The sequence below is a fragment of the Sturnus vulgaris genome, chromosome 25, assembly GCF_052056855.1.
Source record: "Sturnus vulgaris isolate bStuVul1 chromosome 25, bStuVul1.hap1, whole genome shotgun sequence".
Classification (NCBI taxonomy): domain Eukaryota; kingdom Metazoa; phylum Chordata; class Aves; order Passeriformes; family Sturnidae; genus Sturnus; species Sturnus vulgaris.
The window spans coordinates 5,150,117-5,174,434 of record NC_142267.1 but is presented as its reverse complement, the minus strand read 5'-3'; the positions used below and the strand labels follow the sequence as shown (position 1 = coordinate 5,174,434).

Below are 24,318 nucleotides of genomic sequence, written 5' to 3'. Positions count from 1 at the left end.
TGAAAGTCAGCAAAAGTGGTAGATGAATTCCATTCGTCTGAATTCAGAGATGAAGCTCGACTGTGGAACCTTGCTTAATTCATTTGTGAACTTGCATATAATCCTACCTATTTCCCTGGAGGAATAAGGAATTGGATGTGATAGGTGTTTGCAAAGGGTTTATGCAATCTCTGATATATGATGCACAAAGTACCTTTTGCTCCTAGGGGGATGTTGACTTTCTTGGCTCTGTGTTACACCTAGGAGCTGAGAATGAACTGCTTTTGAGCTATATTTACATCTTTGGAGACAACTTGGGGAAAAAACCCCACAAAACAACACCTAACCCTTCTGCTGCTTGGGGTACTGCTGCACCTGCAGCACACCTGATTCCCTGAATCCAACAAGTTCTCTCTGTTCCTCCTTTTAACAAGGGAAATGCATTACTGAAGAAGATGGGGCTGCAGACTCAGGTTTGAACTAGAGCCCAACAGGGCATTTTAAACATGTTTGAGAAATGCCCAAAGCAACCCTGACACCTGCTTATAAATCAACCCTGGCCAAATCCTCTTTCATATTTCCACTGCCACCACTTTCCCTCCACCTCCTCCCTTGCACACCCTCCCACTTTCCAGGTAAATCTCAGGCACCAGGTTTAATCTCCAAGCCAGTTTTTATAGCTGGGTTGAAATGGGGAGGTGGACAGGCCCACAGGAGCATGAAAGTGACTCAGTAACACAATGGGCTCCAGTTAAACTGGGAGTCTGGACAATATAGACATCAGCTTGTTTTTAAAGCTGAATTTACTTTGCCTGAAAGCTCAGACTGGTTCTTGGGCCATGCTGAAAGCTGCTCCTTCAGTTGCAATTTCCAACCTCTGGGCACTGCAGGCTGGGCTTCTTCAGGACCCACAGAGCACCTGTCAGTGCCTTGGACTGGACATGCAGAGTGTGCAGTCTCTGGGTGTGCTCCTCAGTGGAGTGTCTCACAATCTGATGTACATGCTGCAAGCCATCTCTTGGAATGCCAAGGCCACCCCTTCTCTTTCTCCCCATCCTACCCTTGGATCTCAGCTCTGTCCCTTCACACAGGGCTCAGAGCTGGGCAGCTGAGCTGTGCTCTCTGGTGGTCTCTGCTCCAGTGCATGCCTGTCTCTGGTGTCACTGTACTTGTGCACAGAGCGTGGCAGAAAAGCTGCAGCATCGTAGGGAGCTATAAAACACCAGTCTGTGACAACTGCAAACAAGATATATCAGCAGGTAAATGTTTCATCCCCTGTGGCAGTGCTTATGCCAAAGAAGCAAAGCTTCATTCCTGTAAATCTGCTGTCTGGAACCAATTCCTTGGTGCAAGTTTCCTCACAGTAACTGCAGAGTTCATAGCATGGGTTTGTGTGTAAAGTGGCACAGGAAAGCATCTGGCCCTGATTAGATTCCAGTAACAGAGAGCTGTGCTGTAAGTAGCAGACAAATAAGATTTTGATGACGTTTCCTTTACAGACCTCTTGCAGTTCCTTGTATTTCTGATGTGTTGTGGGAGACATAATTCCTTCTGGATCCAAATCTTGGCTTATATGCAGCTAAATTCATTCCTGCATGTACGCCAACCTGCCTACACCCTCATTTATTTGGTTATGTTGTGGATCCTGGTACTGTTTGCATTTCCATTTCTTTGGCTGATTTGGGAAATGCTTGCAGTGACTTTGCACTTGTACTCAGCTAACAGCCTGGTTTCCAGAGGGCCAGACACAATTCCACATCCACATAGTGCTGCAGAGCGAGTCCCTTTGAAAATCAATTTACAAATGTCTTTGCAAAAATAGCCTGTGTTTCCTTGTGAAGGGGAATCCCAGGAGTCTTTTGAACAAGGCATGTTGTAAAAGGATGGAAGTCTCAAACTCCAAAATAGGAGAGCAATTCAGAGCAGATGATGTGCTTTGCCTCAGGAAAGCTGGAAAAACTAACAGTAGAGCCACAAATATTTCTTTCATTTTTGTGTTTTAACTGCAGGACTTGGCCCTTAGAGATAGCACAAGTAACATCTCAGCCTGTGAACATCTGTCTGAAGGTGTGGGATGCAGTAAAAAACTGGGAACAATTGGCTGAAATGCTTTGCTTTGGCAGTTCTTGTCCCTTTGGGTTGCTGGTAGCTCCTGTGGCTGTGAAACTGCATCTTTGGTGGTAGAAGGATAATAAGGACGAGGGTGATGTTTGCCTCTTTCTGAACTGCTTCAGGTCACTGACTTCCAGGTCTGTGCTGGGAAGGAGGAGGAAAGAGCAGAGAAGAGGGACATTGCTGCTGTCTCAGTTCTGGTGGCCTAAATCTGTATCCTAGAGACAGATCTGGTGGCTTCCCTGGCAGCTTCTGGGAGCTGTTGCAAGCAACATTTCCCTCCCTTGCACAGTGACTAATAGGAACCAGCTCATGGTGTCTCTTGTTTGTCCTAGGAAGCACCCTGTACTTTCTCTGAGATGAATGTGTCATTAAAGCCTGCTTGCTTATTCTGAGACCCTGCCTCATCCTCTGCTAATGGTCTACAGGACTGTGCTCATTGAGCTGTAGTAATATTTAATGGGAGTTTCTGCATGGCTGCTGCAGCTGGCAGTAAGCTTTACCTCGCTGTACTGGCAGGGGATCTGCCGACCTGCTGCTCGGGCACTGAGGCAGCTTGTCCTGTCTGCACATCTTCCCCTCAACAAGTTTCCCTTCTGTTCTGAAAAACCTTGTGCTTGCCCACGTCCTGCTTCAGACCAGTGAGCTGTGTGGCACTTGAGGCTCTTCAGCCTCTGGATATTGCACATCTGCTTCCAGATTTCTCACTGATTCTTGGAGGATGAAATAAGCAGTGCTAATTAATCTGATTCCACAATGGGAGGAGAGCAGGTAGCTGCATCTGTTTGGGAGAGAGAGAGAGAGAAGTGTGGGAGGTAAGAAAGACATACCTGCTCAGATCCCACTTTTCAGGCTGCTTTGTGAGCCTCTCCTGATCCAGTAATAAGTTTTCTATGGGTCATGCTGTAAAGCATGGTTTGCTGCAGTTATTTTCACTCAGTTGTAGTGATGAGAATTCTCACTCAGTAATTGCCCCCAGAATTCACCCTCACATTCTCAGAAATAGGAGGCTGTGTTTGTGCCACAGATGAGCCCAGCTCAGTGCATGGAGCTGGAATGGTGCACAAGTATTTCAGTATTCCTGCTGCTCCCTCATTTGGGGGAGTGCTACAATCCCCCACTTTCCTCTCTCATGCTGGTGTGTGGAAAGCCCTACTGAAAAAGTCAATGTGACTGAAATACTGTGAGAGCTGTGTCCTCACCACACATTGCAGCCTTACAGCCTTCCTCTTCCAAATCTGGCATTTTCTGATGTCAGTAAATTGTAGCAGGGAAAAATAAGACCTTTGGATCCATTAGATCAAAGTAGGTGGCACTTGGAGTGTGACACTGTGACCTGCATGACTCCACACGTGCTGATGGGACTTTGTGCCTGTTCTTCCTCTTTGTGCAAGGTCAGAGCACAATGAGCAGAGCTGGCTAAGTACACTCTTCAGGTGGAGCACTTGTAATATTTTCTTTTAACCTCATAGTACTTTTTAAGTTGGAGTGGCAAGAAGTGGAGCTGAAACAGCTGCCTGTGCTGTGCTTGGCAAGAAGGTCTGGCAGCACAGGTTGGAATTCCTGCCTTACCTCATATTGCTGCCAACAGAACCACAGCCAGCAAAGCCTCCTCTGCTTGAGCTGCTGAGAGAACCAGCTCAGATGGAAGGTGAGGAAGAAGTTTTCCTCCTCTTTCTCAGTGATGAACTCGCAGCTTATGTGAATAATGTGGAGAGGGTGTTTTGATCAGTGCCAGAAGCAGTGTGCACACCAGCAGGGTTCTGCTGGAGAACTGCACATGGATGAGGCTGCACAGCCAGCCTTGTCTGTGTCCTTCCTCCCACTGCCAGGGGACTGGGGAGAGGATTCAGGTCTGCAAGGGAATCCTGCAGATGAGCACAGAGTGGTGTCAGTCCTGGTGGTTAACATAAACCATGGAGGCTGAGCACAGGGTAGAGTCATAAATGACTGGTAGGCACTGCCAGCCTGATCTGGCTTTCCTTTTCAGGGTGACAGTGATGTGTAAAGCTGGAGTGCATCTGTGAAACAGCAGCACACAAGCTTTGGGGTTGGCAGTTTATTCCATTGGCTTGGGAATTGATGATTCCCTGCTGTGGTCTGACATTGCTTCCTGGAGTGATACTTCATGGGATTGTAATGCAAGGCCCTGGTTTGTGGCAGCCATCTATATTTAATGATCTGCAAAGGCTTTGCTCTGAGCACAGGCACTTGGGGAATCCACATCACTTTGACAGGCTTGTTCCTTTGGGCCCTGGCAGGTGGGATCCAGGGTGCCTTTGAAATCTGTCAAGGCACCCAAAGGCACCTGTCTGAGCCAGAAGCAATCCCTTTACTTAGCAGCAGCAACTGGCTGGGGTTCAGACAAAATCGAAGTAATTTTTATAGTGGTTAGGTAAGTCATGTCTGAAGCATATCAGAGCCTCAGCTTGCTTGGTACCTGTTTGCAGAAACTTGGAAGTGCCACACGCCTGAGTGACAGCAGAGCTTATCACCAGCACAAGCAAGTAACTTGAATATTAAACATGGCACAAGGCTGAGAGGCATGTTCTGTGAGATTATAATCAAGACGCTGCTTCTGACACCTACAATCATTAGTTACAATAACCAGAAGCAAATTATTTTATCAGGAAATTAATTTTCTTTGGCAGTGACAAGCATGTTAGGGAAGTGTTCATGCAGGTGTTCCTCTGCAGCAATCCCAGGGTGTCAGTGAGAATCTCCTATATTACAAAAATTGTCTTTCCCTCTCTTCTAGTTTTGAACATTCTTTCCTTTTTTTCTTTCTAGCTTGCTTATTGCAGAATGCTTCCTTTTTCCTGTGGGAAGGAACAACTGGGTAATTGAAATGGAGCACTAGTGAGGATTTTTTAATGTGAAAGTCAGCATTAATTAGTCGGGTCGGGTGTAATTAGCTTCCTCATCTGTCACTGCTTCTCTCCAACTTGCCAATGACTTTCTTCTATCCCGGATGTCACTGAAAAAGACCTGTCTTGTGGGAGCTGCATGGGTGTTTTTCCTGCTGGAGGTGCAACTGAGTGACAATCCCTGTGGGGCTGTTGGGGCTTGAGCTGGATCCCACCTGCAGGAAGCCTGTTTGCTTTGGAAATAGCAGAGGGAAGCCCAAGAAATCTAAATGCCTACCCAAACCAGCTGAATCAGTGCCTGTTCTCTGAAGAAACAAGACCCAGAGCTTCAAGGAATGCTCTAATCCTCTGCCTCTTTCAACCTGGTAAAGGCTAAGCTTGCACAGAAGTGAGGCAGAGCTTTAATGAAGGCTGCAGGATTAAGTTCTCTCTATATATCCTGTAGCTGAAAAAGTAATTGGGCCATGATTCAGTGCTGGGAGTCTCTGGATAGTATGAGAAGTGGTGGAGGGAAAACAGGCCAGCCCCCAAGTAAAATTCAAGCAGAAAAAATGCATTTCAATCCTCTTCTGGATGATTTGAGGGTTTATATCCCCTGCCAATTCCACTTGCCATGTTTTGGGTTGGATAGGCTTTCATCCTGACCCAGGCAGGATCTGAGGAAGGTGGCAAAGCCAGATGGGTCCAAGGGCAATGCTGAGTGTGCCATGTCTGGCTTTGGAGCTGGATCAGCTCTCCTGGAGGGTTTCAGAGCTGTGGATGCAGGCATTTGTGTGCCCGGTGTGCAGAGGGAGACTGGCACTGCTGGGGACAGCCTGGCTGCCACCCACCCTGCCCTTGCCTCTGACCCAGACCAAACCTTTATCCTTCCCTGGCAGTTCTCATGTGAGTGTATATAGGGGCTTCTCCAGAAATTTCTGAGCTGGAGTTCACACCAGTGTCAGAATTTGTGCCAGTTTGCAACTAGAATGTGACACATGTTGGTCACCAGACATGATAGGTGTTACAAATTGGGGTTTGCAGTCACCATGACAATTGATGGAGAAGTCAGAGGGAGATGCCTGAGATCTGATCCCATCCTTGAGTTGAGGATTTTGCTCTTGGTTAAAAAAGAAGATGGTGTGATCCCTCTTCTGCTGCCTTATTATTATGTTCTCTCTCATTTCCCTTTCTTGTCACATGCAGGCTCTTCTGTCTCAGGATAAGAATCTTTTCCCTCCTTCTCCTCAGTAACTCAATAAAATGGGAAATTAATATGGCTCTTTACCTCTCTTTCTAAAGAGAGAATACATACATTTTCAGACCTCACAGTAACTCCATTCTGTTGAAGGAGAGCCAGGCCAGTGGGAGAAAAGCCAGGGTGGAGGTGAGGTGACTGCAGGTACACACCAACCTGCCCAAGGGGGACGAGTGAGGTTTGCACCTGAGCTCCAGCAGCGTCAATCTGCACTAATGTGAACTGGAGTTGTAGCTTGGCTGTCCCTTAGAGCTGAAGGGTGACAGTCCCTGTCAGTGGGTGATGGATGGGGGTCACACAGCAGCCAAAGCAAAGGTGAGCAGTGTGGGGTGACCTGTGAGCTGGGCTGACAAGGTGCTGTGTGTGGGGGGGAATCCATGCCAGCAGGCTTTGGACCCCTTATCTTGTCATCTTGGATGGGATTATGGCTGTGTTTGGGAGTGTAGAGTGTGAGAAAGAAAGCAGGACTGTGCTAAGAGTCCTCCAGGAGAGGACTAATTTGCACAATCAGGGATTTGGGAAAGCCTCCTCCCTGTCGTGATGCAAATGAGGCTCTGCAAGCAGCAGCACAAGGGTCTGTGGTCTGTGCAGTGCCCGTAGCTCAGTGCCTGTCCTGGCAGCATCATTTTCACACTCTTGGCTTTGCCCCAGTGCCAAGGGCTCACACACTGATCCGTGGGTATTTAGGGAAACCTTCAGGCACTCCTTGGCTGTTTAGGATTATGCATCATGAATATGAAAGACATCTCAATGGAGTCTAAACCAGCTAGATTACTCCTAACCTTTCCAGAGGATTGAATAGACACCTCCTCCCCTCTGCCCACCCCTGGGTTTTCCTCTTGCTGGGATAACACCACCACAGAAGGGTTTTGTGAGCTGTGCTCTCTTCACCCCATTCCTCAGCCTGCTGAGGGTTGGAGGTGTGGCAGGGGAGGGGCTGTGGCCAGCTGTGCTACCTGGCTGTTTGTGTACTGGGGTGGCACAGCTGGAGGCTCACATTTACCCTCCTGCTCAGTCCTGTGGAAAACAAAGTTCACTCTTTAGAATTTTTAAAAGTTTAATAAGGGATAAAAAAGGACAATGTCCAGCACTGGGGTGTTTGGTAATCTGCCAAAAACACACGGCTTAAAACAATGTTCTTATAAACTTTTACATTAGATGGGTTAATGCATATTTATGAGTATTTATACATATACAAACATTTTTGTGAGTTTAGATGTTCCAAAAGTTTTTTTGCTTGGTTTTAACCTTTGACTTGTCTGCATGCCATCCTGCAGATTAAATAAATATCTTTGATTTCGTCTTGAAGCTCCCTTCTGTTGTTTTTACACTTCTTGATAATGTAGAGTCAGTAATTTTTTTCTCTTGGTATCCTGGTTTTTGTCACTGTTATCATTCAGATAAGATAGTCCACAAATGTGAGAAACAGCATAGCTATTTCCCACTAGTACTTGAGTTAGTTACACAAATAAAAGCATTTTAACATTACATAGATTCTATTTTAATATTATGCTAATGCCTAAAAAACATATATATTTATCACAGTACTATTTATGTAAGCTATACGGTACATACATAAACTGACAGCTTATACTATACCAAAAAGTAGTTAAAAGGGAGTACAAATTGTACTGTATAGAAATCTTTGTGGTTAATAATAACTTGCAAAGGCGAATACATAAATGCAAAAGCCAATCCTCTATTGTCATTGATAGCAGTCTCCACAGTTTAGCCTGAGGTGGGTGAGCCATTGTAGGAGCCTCAGCAGGGTGAGGGGCTGGGGGAGCCCCTGCTCTCACACTGACAGAAGGGGGGGATGTTTTGGGACAAGATCAGTTACAGATTATAGGCACTTATAAACTTTCCTTCTTTGCTTGGTGTGGGCTGGAGCAGGGGACTGGAGATTCCCTGTTCTCCACAGGTTCTGTGATAAGAGGAGCACTCTGCCCAGATGTGCACAGATGCTGTCCAGCCCAGACTGAATCCACAGCAGCTGCTGGGGATCCCTGTACAAGCTGGCTTGTACTGGACAATTAATTCAGGTATTAAATAAGACACCCAGCCTGGTCCCATGGGCTGGCCCCTGGCTGGACAATGACATTATATATCATTATATTATTATATTCAAATCCAAACAGGGATTTCACCCAATCTTATTGGGCTGCAGACACCATTGGTGAGGGAGCTGGGACCAGACCAGTCAGGTGTCTGGATGAGGGACTTTTAAATCTGCTCTAAAAGAAGGAACTGTACAATAAACCATGCTGTTTGCTGCAAGAAACTCTGGGGAGTGTGTCCTGTCTGCCATGGACCCCTTCCCCCCACTGTATTACAGATCCCCTGAGTTCTCTGTGAGCTAAGCCCTGGCATTGCTCAGACTCGCCAGAGCCAGAGAGGTTGTTGTGATCTTTGCTGCTTTGCACCAATGCTCCTCTGCCAGGGAGCATTTTTGTCCCATTGCTTTTCCTCCCAGTCCAAGTTCATGCAGCTCCTCTGCCTTCTGAAGACATAGAGTTAAGAGGTAATTTATCTTTCTGCTGATATAAAGCCTGTTAAAATAGAAACACTGCTTAGGAGCAAAGCTCGTAAATTTTTTCTGTCCTGTGTGTAAATTGTTTTCAACTCCCAGGGTCAGGTAACAAACTGAACATTTAGTTCATTCATTCAGTGACATTCATTCAGGGACTACTGGCTTTGCTGCCTGGAGGGAGAAAAGGGAGTGACACAGGGGCAGGGCTTTGCTCTGAGGGACCACCACATGTGCTTCCCTGGCTTGGGAGGCCACTATGAAACACCCAGTCTGAGAACCTGGGAAACCCCTGCTAAGGAGAACACTTCCCAAGGATTATCCCTTATCCCTGGCCAAGTCTGGGCTGATCAGGGAGCGTTTCCTCCTTCATTCCATGAAAGCATGTCTTGGTTTGAAAGACAGGTGTCTTCCAAGAAAGGCAGGAGCCTCTCTTTCAAATAGAGAATGTAAACCCCCTCCCTCCAAATCATTATAATTTTGAAATTAAGGGGCTCTCAGGCAAAGATATAGAAATAGGAATAACAGCTCTTTACCAGGAAAATTAAAATAAAAATACAGTAATACAAAACAACCAAACACTGACAGAGTCAGAATCCAATTTGATACCCCATTAGTCACGGTGTTGGCAGCAGTCCCATTCCATGGTGGCTGCAATCCTGCAGTGACAGATGTGGTTCTGCTGGAGCAGGGCTCCTGCACAAGGTGCAGTTTTCCTCCAAAGCTGCAGGGATGATGTGGAAGGCTCTGGTTTTCCTCTGGGATCCAGTGGGAAAAGGCTGCTCTGCTGTTCCAAATCTCACCTTTGATCTGGGTAGGAAATGCTTGGCTCCTCCCCTGGCTGGAGCATCTCCCAATGGGATGATGGAATTTGATCAGCCCTGCCCTGGGACTGCATGGCCATGAACAGGAGAGATCTCCTGGAGGGAGGATGGGCTGTGGGGAAGATAAAGAACACTGCAACAGCTGGGTTAACACCCAGCCCATTAACAGAGGATATCTCCCATGGAGATCAGGATCACTGTCCCACCTGTTTTCAACAGATGGTGACAGAATAAATACTTTTGGTCACATCCTGTATTGCAGCCTAAGACAAAGCAGTAACTTGCTTTTTCTTCCTGGTTGTTCTGTAGGAATGGGGAACATGCACTCCACTAACAATATCCTGCAGGAGTGGAAGGAAGGCAGGTTGTTCAGCCTTTTCCCTTCCCGTGCTGTCATGGAATATCCCTTCAGGAACTAGAGCAGGGCCACAGTGAGTTCCTGGAGGGGTTGATGTGTGCATCTGCAGGTATGGCTGTGTGTGCTTCTGGCTCTGTGTGCCACACATGCACAGTGCATTGGAAAGATGAATACTGCTATAAATAGCTGGGGGAAATCTATTATCAGCTCTAAGGAGAGGAAGATAACGCTCCCTTGCATTTTGTGTCTGGTAGCATGAACCATTTCTGGGTGTGAGAACTGGGCTAGCTAATTAAATGTTCCTGCTGCTGCAGTGTGAGCAACATACTGTGAATCCCTGCAGTCTCCTGGAGCCACGCAGAGCCTTCCTCTGCCACAGCACTGAGTTCTGGGACTGTCACTTGAAATTCTTCCTCTCTGGTTCCTCTGCCAGGCAGAGTGTGGGATACCTCATGGCAAGGTTGTTGTTTCAGTGGCTGCAGCAGATCTGTGGGGTTTGGAAGGAGTGATGCTCTCCTCCTGATGGAACTGGAGCATTCCTCTGTCCTGGTTCTGCTGCTGCGAGTCTGTGGATTCAGGGCTGTGCCTGTGACACCACTGCTGGCTCTTGCTGACTGCACTTCTCTGCCTGTGTGCAGGTGCTGGACATGGACACAGAGGATGACCCGTTGTTACAGGACGCCTGGCTAGAGGAGGAAGATGAAGAGGTAGCCTTCAGCTCCCAGAAGAGGAGAGAGGGTGCTCTGTTGTGTGGAAAAAGCCCGTGCAGAGTCAGGCCCGTGTGTGTCACACTGCCCGTGTCTGGCTTCTGGAATATGGTTGGCTGGGTGTTCACCAACCCATACTGTGCTGGCTTCATCCTTTTCCTGGGCTGTGCCATCCCTGCTGTGCTTGCTGTTGTCATGTTCCTGCACTACCCTGCCCTGGACATTGACATCTCCTACAACGCTTTTGAGATCCGCAACCACGAGTCCTCGCAGCGCTTCGACGCCCTGGCCTTGGCCCTCAAATCCCAGTTTGGGTCCTGGGGGAGGAACCGCCGGGACCTGGCTGACTTCACCTCAGAAACCCTGCAGAGGCTCATCTTTGAGCAGCTCCAGCAGCTTCACCTGAACGTTTCCCACCTGGGGGTCAGCGCCCGGGTCAAGCGCAGCCCCCCGGAGGGCAGGGTGGGCTCCCTGCAGCCCCAGGGCCACCTGGGCACAGGGAACCAGACTGCCAGAACTGGGAGGAGAGCCCCACGCTGGGACTACTCCAGCTCTTACATCAGTGCCAACACACAGGCTCACGCTCACTGGCGCATTGAGCTCATTTTCCTGGCCCGGGGGGACTCTGAGAACAACATCTTCACCACCGAGCGCCTGGTCACCATCCATGAGGTGGAGCGCAAGATCATGGACCACCCTCGCTTCAGGGAGTTCTGCTGGAAGCCCCATGAGGTCCTCAAGGACCTGCCCCTGGGTTCTTACTCCTACTGCTCCCCTCCCAGCTCCCTCATGACCTACTTCTTCCCCACGGAGAGAGGAGGGAAGATTTATTATGATGGCATGGGACAAGACCTTGCTGACATCCAAGGTGAGCTGAGGGCCGTGGGCAAGGGCTGGCATGCTCAAGGAATGCCTCCCCTCAAGTTCAGGCAGTCAGTGCTGTGCAGTTAAGGGGAGTGACTGCCTTGTATGGAGAGGAAGATGCTGCTGGGCTGTGCCTTGAGGAATTGTCTTTTCTGCGCCAGGGCCCCTTTTCAACTCTGCCATTCCAGTGACAGGTCACACAGACCCCCACAGGCGAGTGACGGGGTGTCCTGCATGGTACAGATATCTTCTACTGACCCTTGTCCCCTGTAGATGGTCGTGGTTAACTAGAGCAATGCCAGGGCTTTGCTGGCCAAACAAATAGAGATGAGCCTCTCTGCACAACAGAGTAGATTAAAGAGGTCTGTGGGCTGCTCCAGCAGCTTGTGAGTCACCAACCTTCCTGTAAGGAGAGGAGGAGAAAGGCCCTGTATGTGCACCTCCAACAGAACAGAGGCTCTGGGTGGTGACAAGGAGATGACTCATGAGGAGGCTGTGGGTGTGATGTGGCTGTGGGATGTACCCTCCATCTGTCTCCCAAGCCAGGCTGCAGAGGGTAGCTGTCCAGGAGCCAGGCAGGGAGCAAACAAAGAAGTAAGTCCATCTGCTCCAGTAACAGTTCTGCTACCAAAAGAGGAAAGAACACAGTTTCTGGTAGAAACTCTAGGAAACTGGGTTTTGGGAATAGATAGGCAGTGTCTCTTAGTCAGAACTAGCTGAGTGCCTCCATCTCTGCATCCCTCACACCATCAGATGGCAGAGGTACCAGGTCACAGCAGAGCCAGGACTCCTCTACCATGGGCATTGTTTAGTTCTTGTGCTTCCAAATGTAATGGAGAAAATGTTGTCTCAGTGTAAGAGAAGGAAGAGCATCCAGCAGTGGAAATATTGATGAGGATGTTGTTGGCTGGGGCTGCTGTGGTTCAGGTCAGTCAGGTAGAAGACATGTCCCTGATGGGGAAGTGCATGTGGGCAGTGTGGACACACACATTAGAGAGCTGGGGAATTACAGCTTGGAAATTCCTTTCAGGCCTGGATTTCTCCTGACTCTCAGCTCCATTCCCAGGCTGACAAGCTGACTGCAGCTTCAGTTAGGGAGGAGTCTCCCAGGGTGAGAACATGGTGACAAACAGAGTGGAATTCATCATCAACATTAACCCTTGGTGTCTTTCCCGTGGGACACATTCTGATGTCCCAAGGATGTTTTTCCCAATTGTCCAATGAGCTCCTGTCCTGTCCTAGCTGCACGTAACACACTTTAAATCCGGGCTGTCTGTACAATAAATTGGCCTTTTTTCCCCAAAAGAGCTCCGTGTGTGTTGCTGTCCTTTCTCTCTCTTTTTAGCGCAGTGACCACAGGGCAGCAACACAAGCAGTCACAGAACAGAAGTAGAATGTGAGGGAAAATTAGGTTGGATGTTAGGAAAAAGTTTTTCATGGAAAGAGTGATAAAATACTGGAATGGTCTGCCCAGGGAGGTGGTGGAGTCACCATCCCTGGATGTGTTTAATAAAAGCCTGGATGTGGCACTGGGTGCCATGGGTTAGTTGAGGTGTTAGGGCATGGGTTGGACTCGATCATCTTGAAGGGCTCTTCCAACCCAAAATTCTGTGAATTCTGTGAGTCTTTGCAATCCAGGTTTCCCTGGCCCTCCTTGCTCTCTAGAAGGCAGCAGCAGTCAGCATCGCTCAGATGAAGGACAGGATGATTCCCAGTTTCCCTGTGGCAGACTAGACCCTGTGCCTTGCCAAGACAGTTAAGCAGGATCTAACCCTGCTTTCTCCTGCAGGGTCCCTGGAGCTGGCCATGACCCACCCCGAATTCTACTGGTATGTGGATGAGGGCTTGTCTGCTGAGAACAGGAAGAGCTCCCTGCTGAGGAGTGAGATCCTCTTTGGGGCACCACTGCCCAACTACTACTCGGTGGAGGATCGCTGGGAGGAGCAGCGCCGAAAGTTCCAGAACTTCGTGGTCACCTATGTGGCCATGCTGGCCAAGCAGTCCACGAGGTGAGTAAGGGTGTGTGCAGGAAGGGCAGGTGGGAGTGCACAGGAGCAGGGAAGGTCAGAGGATGGAATTGACCTTTCAGGGCAGTAGCTCTGCCTTAATGTTCACAGCAGGGCAGAAGTGGCTGTTCCACTCCAATAGCCATGTTCCATTTGGCTTCACTGGGAAGGCACCAGGCACAGAAGGCTGGACATGCTAGCTTGGACTCCTGGTCAGACTTAAACAGTGGCTATGGCATAATGTTCCAGATGAAAGAGAAAAAGCATCTCCATTGAAGCTGGCCTCAGGCAAGGAGCTGTGAGTGACGGTGGGGAGCAAGTGGCAGAAAACTCCTCATATGCTCTCCTTTACTGCCACTTCCTACTGCAGCAACATGCCAGAGACACCAACAGAGACAATGAAAAGGGGCCAAAGTTTAAATCTACTGCCTGCCTTTCCACTGAGTCCTTGCCTGGCACTGGATCTTTTTGCTTCCATCTTACAAATCCAGTTCCACTGGCTCAAACAGAACTGCCTTCCTGCTCTGAATTTAACCACCACTGGTCTGATGTAGGGGATGAAATGATCTTTACTCAAGGCTGCTCAACCTGTGGATCCAATTCTGCTTTTGCTTTTTGTACAGAGAGGTAGGGAGGGGAGTTTCAGGGCAGGAAAAGCTTCAGGAAGTGCAGGCTTTTTTCACTACCAGGTCTGTGTGACTTGGTAGAGCAGAGCTTTGCTCCAGTGCTGGTGAGAGAGAGATGATAAAATAGAGCTCAAATGGCTAAAAGAGCATCCCAGTAGTCAGGCAGCTGACAGAAGGCTGTGCATCCCAGTCTCTTTACCTTCTTAGACTCCAGTTTTCTACTGCCCTGAGCACTTCCCAGAAGGAAGGGATGTTGATCCTCAAAAGCAGGTTGGAATGCAGGCAGTCACAGAGCATTCTCAGCAATGGGCTGGGAAAGCAGGTTGTGATTTCTGACAAGCCAAAAGGGAATTGAGGCCAAGGCACAGTTCCAAAGCTCAGTTCCCTGATGGCCTCCTGTGGTGCAGCATTATTGTAGTCCTGGTTAAATTATGTTGGATTACTTCTACTCTGAGCCTGCTTCCAAAGGCAGAAGCTGGTAAATCATATGGTTTCTGATTAAGCTCTCCCTCTGCCTGCATCCACTGTGCTAATATAATAAGCAATGATTAGGATTCCAGATGGAATTAGCTTTGAAGGCTCCAGGAACTGTCTATTAGTGCCTAAGACCCACCATGCAGGGGAGGAATTTTAGAAATATTAGACTTGTTCTTTATTTTTGTCCTTCCCTGTGTGAATTTCACCTCCAGCAGCAACTTTGTTCAACCTGCTCTCACTGCTCTGTTTTCTCAGAGAGCTGCCAGGTAATTAGAGCAGTGACCTCCTTTGGCTCTGGAGAAGATACTGTGCTTCAAACCACCTGGCTCTGCTCCTTTTGTGCTCAACTATTCCTCTTCTTTCATATCTCCCCACCCTAGCAAAGTCCAGGTGCTGTATGGAGGGACAGATTTGTTTGATTACGAAGTGAGGAGAACTTTCAACAATGACATGTTGTTGGCCTTCATCAGCAGTAGCTGCATAGCTGTCTTGGTCTACATCCTCACCTCCTGCTCAGGTAGGCTGGAGTCACAGCTACCCCGTTCTAACACAAATCCAGATGTGCTGTGTCTCTCTGTGTCTGTGCAAGCCCAGGGAGAGACTCTGATGCCCTGGCACCAGTGTGGCTCTGTGGCACAGCAGCATGCAGAAGGGCTAGCCAGTCTGATTCTCCAGAGCAGAGATTTATGGGCAGGGTGAGGGGAAGACTCACAGGAGATCAGGAATAAGATGCAAATGCCCATCTTGCTAACACTGGCTAAAACTGATGTAATTTTTTGCAAGAGCCTCATGGGAAAGAGTCTGCAAGCTGTACTCCTGTACCCCTGATCTGTTCTCTGTCACCAACACATTCTTGGGAACCAGTATCCCAACAGGGCAGGTGGGAGGTGTCTGTTCTCCTGGAGGTGGCCAGAGATACTATTTTTTCCGTGTTTCTTTTCTGCTGTAGTGTTTCTGTCATTCTTTGGCATTGCCAGCATTGGGCTAAGCTGCCTGGTGGCTCTGTTCCTGTACCATGTCGTATTTGGGATCCAGTATCTGGGTATACTCAATGGTGTGGCTGCCTTTGTCATCATGGGGATTGGTAAGCTCATCTTTACTCAAAGCCTGTGCTTTACCTGTGCTGCCTTGCCCTGCCTTCTCTCTGCAGGAGAGAAGAAGGTGATGGTGGCAAATGCAGATTGAATTTTCAGGCCCTTTTCCATTACCTGTAAGTTTAATATTTGCAGGTCAAAAGTCAAGGGGGAAATGAGATTTTTAGCAGGTGTCACTCCTGTGAGTAGTATCAACATCTCTGCTGTCTTTTCCCAGGAGTTGATGATGTCTTTGTTTTCATCAACACCTTCCGCCAAGCCACCCACCTCAGGGACGTGCGGCTGCGCATGATCCACACTGTCCAGACGGCAGGGAAGGCCACCTTCTTCACCTCCCTGACCACAGCTGCAGCCTACGCTGCCAACATCTTCTCCCAGGTACCCTGCACCTTTGGGATCCGGGGTTTCCATTTCAGCCAAAGGGTCTAAGAGATCAGAAGCCTGCCAACACCATCTGTCCTCTCCTTCAGCACCGTGGGCTGCCAGTCCTGCTTCTTACAGGGCTGTCTCTTACCTGCTGCCAGGCAATGGATTATCCCAGGAAATACTTCAGTGCCACTGATCAAACAGCCTCTGTCTCAGTGCTTTACCTACCAGGTTTGCTGGTTATCATGGCTGAGGTCAGCGTGTGTTGGGAAGGATGAGGATTTGACAGGAAGGTCTCACAGATATGTGTGTATAACAGAAAGATCTGTGAATGTGGAATCTGGAGAAGGAATAGAAATGATAGCAAGTTTTGATATAGAAGAAAAGAATTGCTGAGCCAGTCTGACTGGATAACTAAGAAGGCAAAGAGCAAGTGAGTTGAAAGGGGCTTCTATGACTTAGAGCAAAGGATAAATCCACCTCAAACAAAAGATGTTTTTACCAAGCAAAAAGATTTTCACAGGCAATCAAGAAAGCCAGTGTTGCAAGTAGAGAAAAGATCTCAAAAGTTTCCACTCCAAGAAAACTGAAAAACAACTTCTAGCTTCAGCTGTAACACACTGACCTTTCGTGATTGGGAAAGTGTAACATGAATATGGTAATGTTGGTAGTTATGATAGGCTGTAGGTGATAGTAAAGGTATTGATTGGTTGTCAATGTTTTAAGATGCTCTGCAATGAAAAGTCTAGAATGCATTGAAACCAGAACTAGAGAGGCTTCAGAGAACCCAGAGCTGTGGCTGAAAAGGCTGTGGGCTGGGCTCTTGTCACCCACTACCTATGAATTGCTGCATCATTTGGATACAATAAACAGCATTTTAAAGAGCCACCTGGAGCTCCACATCCCTGATTTAGGCTCTTACAAGCCCGTGCTATTCTCAGGTTCCTCCAGACATCCTTGCCTGCTGTCTCTCCAGCAATCCTGCCCCAGCTGATCCCAGCCCTGTGGTCTCTCTCTTCATGTAGATCCCAGCTGTGCATGACTTTGGACTCTTCATGTCACTGATTGTGTCCTGCTGCTGGGTAGCTGTGCTCTTCACCATGCCAGCTGCTCTTGGAATATGGACCCTTTATGTGTCCCCATTAGAGAGCTCCTGCCAAGCCAGGTGAGCCCTGGAGCCTGTGGGTGGGAAGTTGTGGAATTTGCAGTCAATGAGGTTTGCAAATTCCTTCCCTGTCATCTCAGTTTATCCTCATTCTCCTCATTCCCTTGGCTCTGACAGAAGGGAAATTCAAATTCTGCCATTCCAGACTGAAGCAAAATGGAAGTTCCAATTCCCAGTCTCATTGTCTCTCAGTCAATCCTCTTGGCTGAGCCCCATGGAGTGCTGGACCATTTGTTTCCTCTGAGCACTTAATGCACAGCTAAACCTTGAAGCAGAGGAGACACAAGTCCTGCAAGGCAGACAGGTCACCATTGCTCCTGCTGTGAGCACAAGCAGGACCTGGAGATTTGTGTTTGAAAGGCAGCACATTTCCTTTTCCCCTGCTCTTTAGCACTGCGAATGTCCTGGCCTGATTTTATTCATTAGCAGGGAGATGAAACTCCCCTCACTCAGCACCCAGAGTCCATGGCTCAGCCCTGCTCTGTGTATCCAGCCCAGCCCTTGCCCTCTCAGCACTTAGCAATGGGATTTGCTCCTGGCAGTGCCTGTTGTCTTTCCAAGTAGTTGGAGCAGGTTGTTGCTGTGCTCCTTGCCACAGAAGGGGCCCACTGGTAACTCTTCACAGGGTATGTGGCTTAAAATTCTTGCCTTTGTCTCCTTTCCTGCTTCAATCCAGCTGCAGTCAGAAATGCACCAAAAAGAGTGCCTTGCACCTGGCTGAAGATCTCTTCATTGCCTCAGAGGCCACCTCCAGAGCAGGCAGAGACACCCTTCCCTACCTTGACGATGACATCCCACTGCTCAGCGTGGAGGAGGAGCCTGGTATGTGCCTTCAGGGCATCTCACTGCCCTCTTCATCCTCCAGTCCTCCCTGCCCCTGGCACTGGTCCTTGCATCCTGAGTTGTAAGCTGAAGATGGTGCCATCAGGGGAGGTTGTAGGAGTCAGAACTCAGTGTTCTTTGTAAGTTTGCTTTGAGATCTTCAGTGGGTGTCAGTGCATGCTTTCTTAACTACTTTGCTAAATATCTTGGGTCCACTGTGGTCTGCTTTCTGTCTGGAATCACTGATTGTGACATGGATGTAGCCATGAAATATCTAATCCATAGCACCAGGACAGCTCAGCATGGAGTGAAGTTTTCTCCTCTTCCCAGCCATTTGGAGCACTGTATTTGGGAAACAGGGAAAGAACATTGTTGTTCTCTAGCATCAGCCCCCTAGAGCAGCTCCTCCATCATGGTATGAAGAAGGCAGTGACTTGCCTGAGATCACATAAAAAAGAAAAAAAGCCCAGAAATTCCGTGTCTGTTGTTAGCAGGATATAATCCTTCCAGCCCTGATCCCAAGAAAAAGGTGCTTACAGGCTCATGCTCTCTTGTATTTGGCTTTTAAAACTTCCTGGAATCTCTTCCTTTCAAAACCCCCAACAGCAGTGGTCAGGGCAGTGAGTATCTCCCAGGCCTAGAAGCAAACTGGAACTGGAGATAACTGGAGATAACTGAATTAATTCCATGGCCTGTGCAGAGCCCTTGCTGCAGAGTAGGCTCTGAGATGCCTCTGGCAGGCAGAGAAGCTCTGGTTCTGTGCTGCAAGAGTTCTCCTTAGTATGCCAGAGCCACAAGCAGTGGTGATGTATGGAAATAATGCCTCTCTTCCCTGCAAACAGCAGAATGTTTTCCTCCAAGGCCCCTGGGCATCAGGGAACTGTGAAGAAGCAAAGCAGCTTGTTCCAGTCGCTGACCAAGCATGGTTTGTAGGTTGGCTGTACAGTGTGCTGGCCATGCTTCATCCCACTGCAGCAAGTGCTCTCACACACAGAGAAAGGGGCAGTTCCCTTGGCATTCCTGATCTGGAGATAAGAGAATCGGGGAGGAGCCAGGCTGCAGTCAGGAAGGGGTCAGCTGTGTTTAATTAGCAGTAAGACATTTTTAATGGGACAGGGACAAATTGTAATCTAATGTAACCTTGTCCCAAGAAGCATGCAGTGTCCCTGGGACAGTGTTTGTGGGGATTGGTAGAGCAAGGAATAGCCTGAAGCACAGATTTGGACTGAGCTACAGATTTACATGTGTAGCTGTTGCATGGCAGTGACTTGACAAAGATGGTTCTTAAAACATCTGGAATCACTGCCTCTGCAGGGGTCTGTCCCTTTAGCCTCAGTGAGTTGTACAGAATCCTGCAGAAGATTTGATAAAGGACACCAGAGAACTCTGAGAAACACTCATGACACTGAGACTGCTTTTGATTTCTCTTTATTCTAGTCTCCCTGGAAATGGGGGATGTCCCCTTGGTGTCTGTGATGCCAGAAAATCTGCAGCTCTCTGCAGAGAAGAGCAACCGGGGTCACTTGATAACTCATCTGCAAGAGCTGCTGGAACACTGGGTGCTGTGGTCTGCAGTGAAGAGCAGATGGGTGATCGTGGGTAAGGAAGGAGGGGTTGCATCTCCATGGATTTTAGAGGGTTTGACATTTCAATCACTCTCCAAGCCTTGATTATTAGTGACAAGAAGTGGGAAAAGGGGCATGGTAAATGGCTTCTAACACAGTGTAAGAGTGCTCCCAGAACAGTTAGTCCCTAAGGGACTTTTCCATCCCTTTTTTCTCACTTAGATCTAAAGTGGCAAATCCTAATGGAGTTTTTTCCAAGCATGGGGCTTATTACAAGAAAGCCCAGCTGTCAGTGTGCTTTAGTGGCTGTTCTTTTTCCAGCTGAAAATACCATCTTTCTACCACATGCCTGCTCTCTGAGCATGTCTGAAGTGTGAAGGGCACGGAGGGTCCCACACTCACCCAGGTTTCTCCTTGCAGGGCTCTTTCTCCTTGTTTTGCTGCTGTCCATATTCTTTGCCAGCCGCCTCCACCCAGCGAGCCGTGCTCCAGTCTTGTTCCGGCCAGACACGAACATCCAGGTGCTGCTGGACCTGAAATACAACCTGAGTGCTGAAGGTATCTCCTGCATCACCTGCTCAGGTGAGAACACTGGTCCTCAAATCATGATGGGTGCACCCCAGCCTGGCCTAAGCTCTTGACTGGAAGCTCTGAAATGTGAGGCAGACATCAACAATGTTTAAATATCTCACTGGACATTGGATGGACCCCATGGAAAGGAGGCACACATTGGGAATGGGATAGTTGAGTTGCCTGTAGGAGTGGAGTATTTAGAAAAGTATTTCCTGCTTTAGCCATGAGCTGCCTGAGTATTTCCTCTGGAGTAATCCCATCACAGACCATGAAAACTGACTGTTTTTACTCATAAGTGCTGGTCTCATGTCAGTGCCCAGCTGAAGGTCTGTGGCACTGTGTTGACTGCTCAGGGTTTGGTATTCAGCAGCAGAGGCTGTGGTGTGCACAGGCCTGGTACATCTTTTCTCATGCCTTTCACTCCTTCCTCCCTGACTAACCTTGTGGGACAGGTTTGTTTCAGGAAAAGCCCCACAGTTTGCAGAACAACATCCGAACTTCCTTGGAAAAAAAGAAGAGGGGCTCAGGGTCACCTTGGGGAAGCAAAGGCAGCACGAGTGATACAGGGCAGCAAGGTGAGTGGGGCATGATGACTCTGGCCAGGGCCCAAGAATCCACTGGGATACAAACTAAACCACCTATTCTCTGAATAGCTGATGGGGAATAATTTTCTTCCTCAGAGACTGCCCCACTGAGCCCTAGGGTGGTGCTGGATGTATGGGGCATCTTTAAAATCCCCCTTCCCTAAATATCGACTGTTCTCTAGGACATGGTCCTATAACCCAGGTGGCAGTACTGTTTACTGTCATATCCCTCTAATCTGAGTACAGGGCTAGGAACTCCAAGTTTTCACATCCCAGTCCTGTTCACAACCTTGTTGGCAGGTCACGAGGAGAGTAAATTCAGTTTGCAGGGGATTTTGAGGATAAAACAGTTATTGGGCCAGGTCCCGAGATGCCCTGAATCAATAAGACATCAGGAATTACTGCAGCTCAAGATGTATTTGTGATAGCCTTTGAAATGTGTGCTGAGCTGCCAGGAGGCAGAGGCTGTGCCTGGTGTCCCAGAGCACACAGCAGACCATAGGAACCCTCCTCTGCCCTGGCTGTGTCTGTAGGATTTGCTGATTGAGAAGTGCCACCAAACCTCATGCCCTCTGTTTTCTCCAGAGCTCCAGGGAACTGTGTATATCTCCAAGTCCAGGAGCAAGGGAAGGCCAGCCATCTACAGATTCTCCCTCAATGCCAGTGTCCCTGCACCCTGGCAGATGGTGTCACCGGGAGACGGGGAGGTGCCTTCATTCCAGGTAAGTCAGCCCAGAATGGACCCCCCTAGCAAGAGGGCAGCACCCAGCAGGTGAGCACAAGAGCCTCCTCCTGTCTCTCCATGGGGTCCTGTGTAGCTTTGGGTGACATTTTCAGGGCACTGCAGTAGGGTAGTTAGCACAGAAGGCATTGTGCTTGGCATCCATGTTGGAGTGCAAAGAGCCTTCACCTGTTGCTGTTGTGAGGTGACTGTCAGTGATGGGAGCAAAGCTGAGGGTGACACTAGGGCAGATGTCCCTCAGCCTGGGCAGAGCAGCCACCATTTAACCTCGGCCACTGGGAATGGGGGTGATAAGGAGCCTGTCACTCACTGGCCATCGCTGGGCAGGGGCAGGCTGGGGGCTGGCTGGGGCTGTGCCTGCAGTGCTCGTTCTGTGTGGCTGTGCCAGCGCTCAGGGAGGAGGGGAGAGTGTGATGCTAATGTGCAACAGGCTGCAAGCCCGTGGAGTTAAGTGTCTGTTTTCATTAATCCATTGCTTAGGTGTATAGAGTGCCTTTCGGTAACTTCACCAGGAAGCTGACAGCTTGTGTGTCCACAGTAGGGCTGCTTAAGCAGATGAGCCCCAGGAAGTGGATGATGACCACCTTGTCCTGTGACACCAAGAAGGGCTGGAAGTTCGATTTCAGTTTCTACGTGGCCTCCAAGGAGCAGCAGCGAACACGGTAACGTTCCCAAACCCCCCTCAGGACGAGGAACACAAACAGCACAACCGAGAGGCCGATGTGGGATGGCCAGTGCTAGTCCTGCCCTCCATCTGTGACATCCATGGCTCTAGAATCTGCTTTGCTGCAGACGTGCCTCACCTCTGCAGCAGTAATGGTGCACACAGCATCATTAACATGCAAAAGGCTGGAGGAACTGTGACTGGGAGTTGCTTTGGGTGGCAGGAAGATGTTGCTGATCTGGTTCTTGCCCTTACCCGCCTGAACTCTTGGGCTGAGCAGCAGCACAGAATTTGTAATGGCTGGGGGATACAGGTGTGCACATTCACCTTTCCCCTGGCTCTGTCCCTGACTGACAATGTCTGTTACCATGTAACACTTCACGTGCTTCACCTCCTCTACCTCTGTTCCCCTGTAACAAACTTTCTTTGCTGCACAGGAAATTGTATTTTGCCCAGTCACACAAGCCCCCTTACCATGGCCGAGTGTGTGTGGCACCTCCAGGCTGTCTGCTCAGCTCGAGCCCAGATGGGCCCACCAAGGGCATCCTGTACGTTCCCAGTGACAAAGGTGAGCTGGGGCCCTGTGCAGGGATCCACAGAATCACACATTGGATTTATTCTGGATTTATTCTGGATTTATTCTGGATTTATTCTGTATTTATTCTGTATTTATTCTTTATTCTGTATTTCTATTTATAGTTATATTGATATTTAGAGTTAATTTTATATGTATTTTGATATTTATATTTATTTTGATATTTATAGTTAATTTTATATCTATATATCTATATATCTATATATCTATATATCTATTTTTATAGTTAATTTTATATTTACATTAATTTTTATTATTATTTTTAGAGTTATTTTAATAGTTATCTTTATAGTTATAGTTAATTTTACATTTCTATTTATATTTTTTCTTATTTTTAGAGTTATTTTAACAGTTTTTTTAATATTTATAGTTAATTTTACATTTACATTTGCATTTTTTTATTTTTAGAGTTATTTTAATAGTTATCTTTATAGTTATAGTTAATTTTATATATACATTTACATTTATTTTTATTTTTATTTTTATAGTTATTTTAATATTTATTTTGATATTTATAGTTAATTTTACATCTATATTTCTATTTATATTTACATTTGTTTTTATTTTTATAGTTATTTTGATATTTATAGTTAATTTTACATTTATATTTATATTTTTTCTTATTTTTATAGTTATTTTAACAGGTTTTTTATATTTATAGCTAATTTTACATTTACATTTACATTTTTTTATTTTTATAGTTATTTTAACAGGTTTTTTAATATTTATAGTTAATTTTACATTTACATTTACATTTTTTAATTTTTATAGTTATTTTAATAGTTTTTTTTATAGTTACAGTTAATTTTATATTTACATTTACATTTCTTTATCTTTTTATTTTTATAGTTATTTTGATATTTATAGTTAATTTTACATTTACATTTACATTTTTTATTTTTATAGTTATTTTAATAGTTATCTTTATAGTTATAGTTAATTTTATATATACATTTACATTTATATTTATTTTTATTTTTATAGTTATTTTAATATTTATTTTGATATTTATAGTTAATTTTACATTTACATTTACATTTTTTTATTTTTATAGTTATTTTAACAGTTTTTTATATTTATAGTTAATTTTACATTTACATTTCTTTTTATTTTTATAGTTATTTTGATAGTTATTTTTATAGTTATAGTTAATTTTATATTTACATTTACATTAATAGTTTTATTTTTATCGTTATTTTAATATTTATTTTGATATTTATAGTTAATTTTAAATGTACATTTATATTTATAGTTATATTTACATTTATTTATATTTTTATAGTTATCTTTCGAGTTATTTTAATAATTATAGTTAATTTTAACATTTACCTTTACATTTACATTTATATTTATAGTTATAGTTATTTTGATATTTATAGTTAATTTTACATTTACGTTTATATTTATATTTATACTTATATTTATGCTTATACTTATATTTATACTTATACTTGTATTTATATTTATACTTATATTTATATTTACATTTATATTTATTTTTATATTTACATTTATATTTATATTTATACTTATATTTATATTTATATTTACATTTATATTTATT

At 46.5% G+C, this 24,318-nt stretch overlaps 1 protein-coding gene across 7 annotated transcripts in view; it reads left to right on the top strand.

Annotated features, from left to right (window-relative positions):
* Positions 1 to 24,318, top strand: part of DISP3 (dispatched RND transporter family member 3) — a 41,434-nt gene that overhangs the window by 5,744 nt on the left and 11,372 nt on the right. For 5 of the 7 annotated variants that reach the window (XM_088178784.1, XM_088178781.1, XR_015808426.1 and 2 more), the window contains 13 exons: positions 10,543 to 11,479; positions 13,265 to 13,484; positions 14,965 to 15,101; positions 15,534 to 15,668; positions 15,896 to 16,056; positions 17,070 to 17,209; positions 17,886 to 18,031; positions 19,469 to 19,630; positions 20,017 to 20,178; positions 20,622 to 20,744; positions 21,339 to 21,475; positions 21,976 to 22,157; positions 22,597 to 22,727. In XM_088178784.1, coding sequence (XP_088034910.1) covers positions 10,552 to 11,479; positions 13,265 to 13,484; positions 14,965 to 15,101; positions 15,534 to 15,668; positions 15,896 to 16,056; positions 17,070 to 17,209; positions 17,886 to 18,031; positions 19,469 to 19,630; positions 20,017 to 20,178; positions 20,622 to 20,744; positions 21,339 to 21,475; positions 21,976 to 22,157; positions 22,597 to 22,727 — 2,764 coding nt within the window. In that variant the 5' untranslated portion in view covers positions 10,543 to 10,551. Of the gene's footprint in view, positions 1 to 8,363; positions 9,978 to 10,529; positions 11,480 to 13,264; positions 13,485 to 14,964; positions 15,102 to 15,533; positions 15,669 to 15,895; positions 16,057 to 17,069; positions 17,210 to 17,885; positions 18,032 to 19,468; positions 19,631 to 20,016; positions 20,179 to 20,621; positions 20,745 to 21,338; positions 21,476 to 21,975; positions 22,158 to 22,596; positions 22,728 to 24,318 lie in introns of those variants that run through there. The other 2 variants (XM_088178785.1, XM_014881660.2) reach the window with 2 other exon arrangements.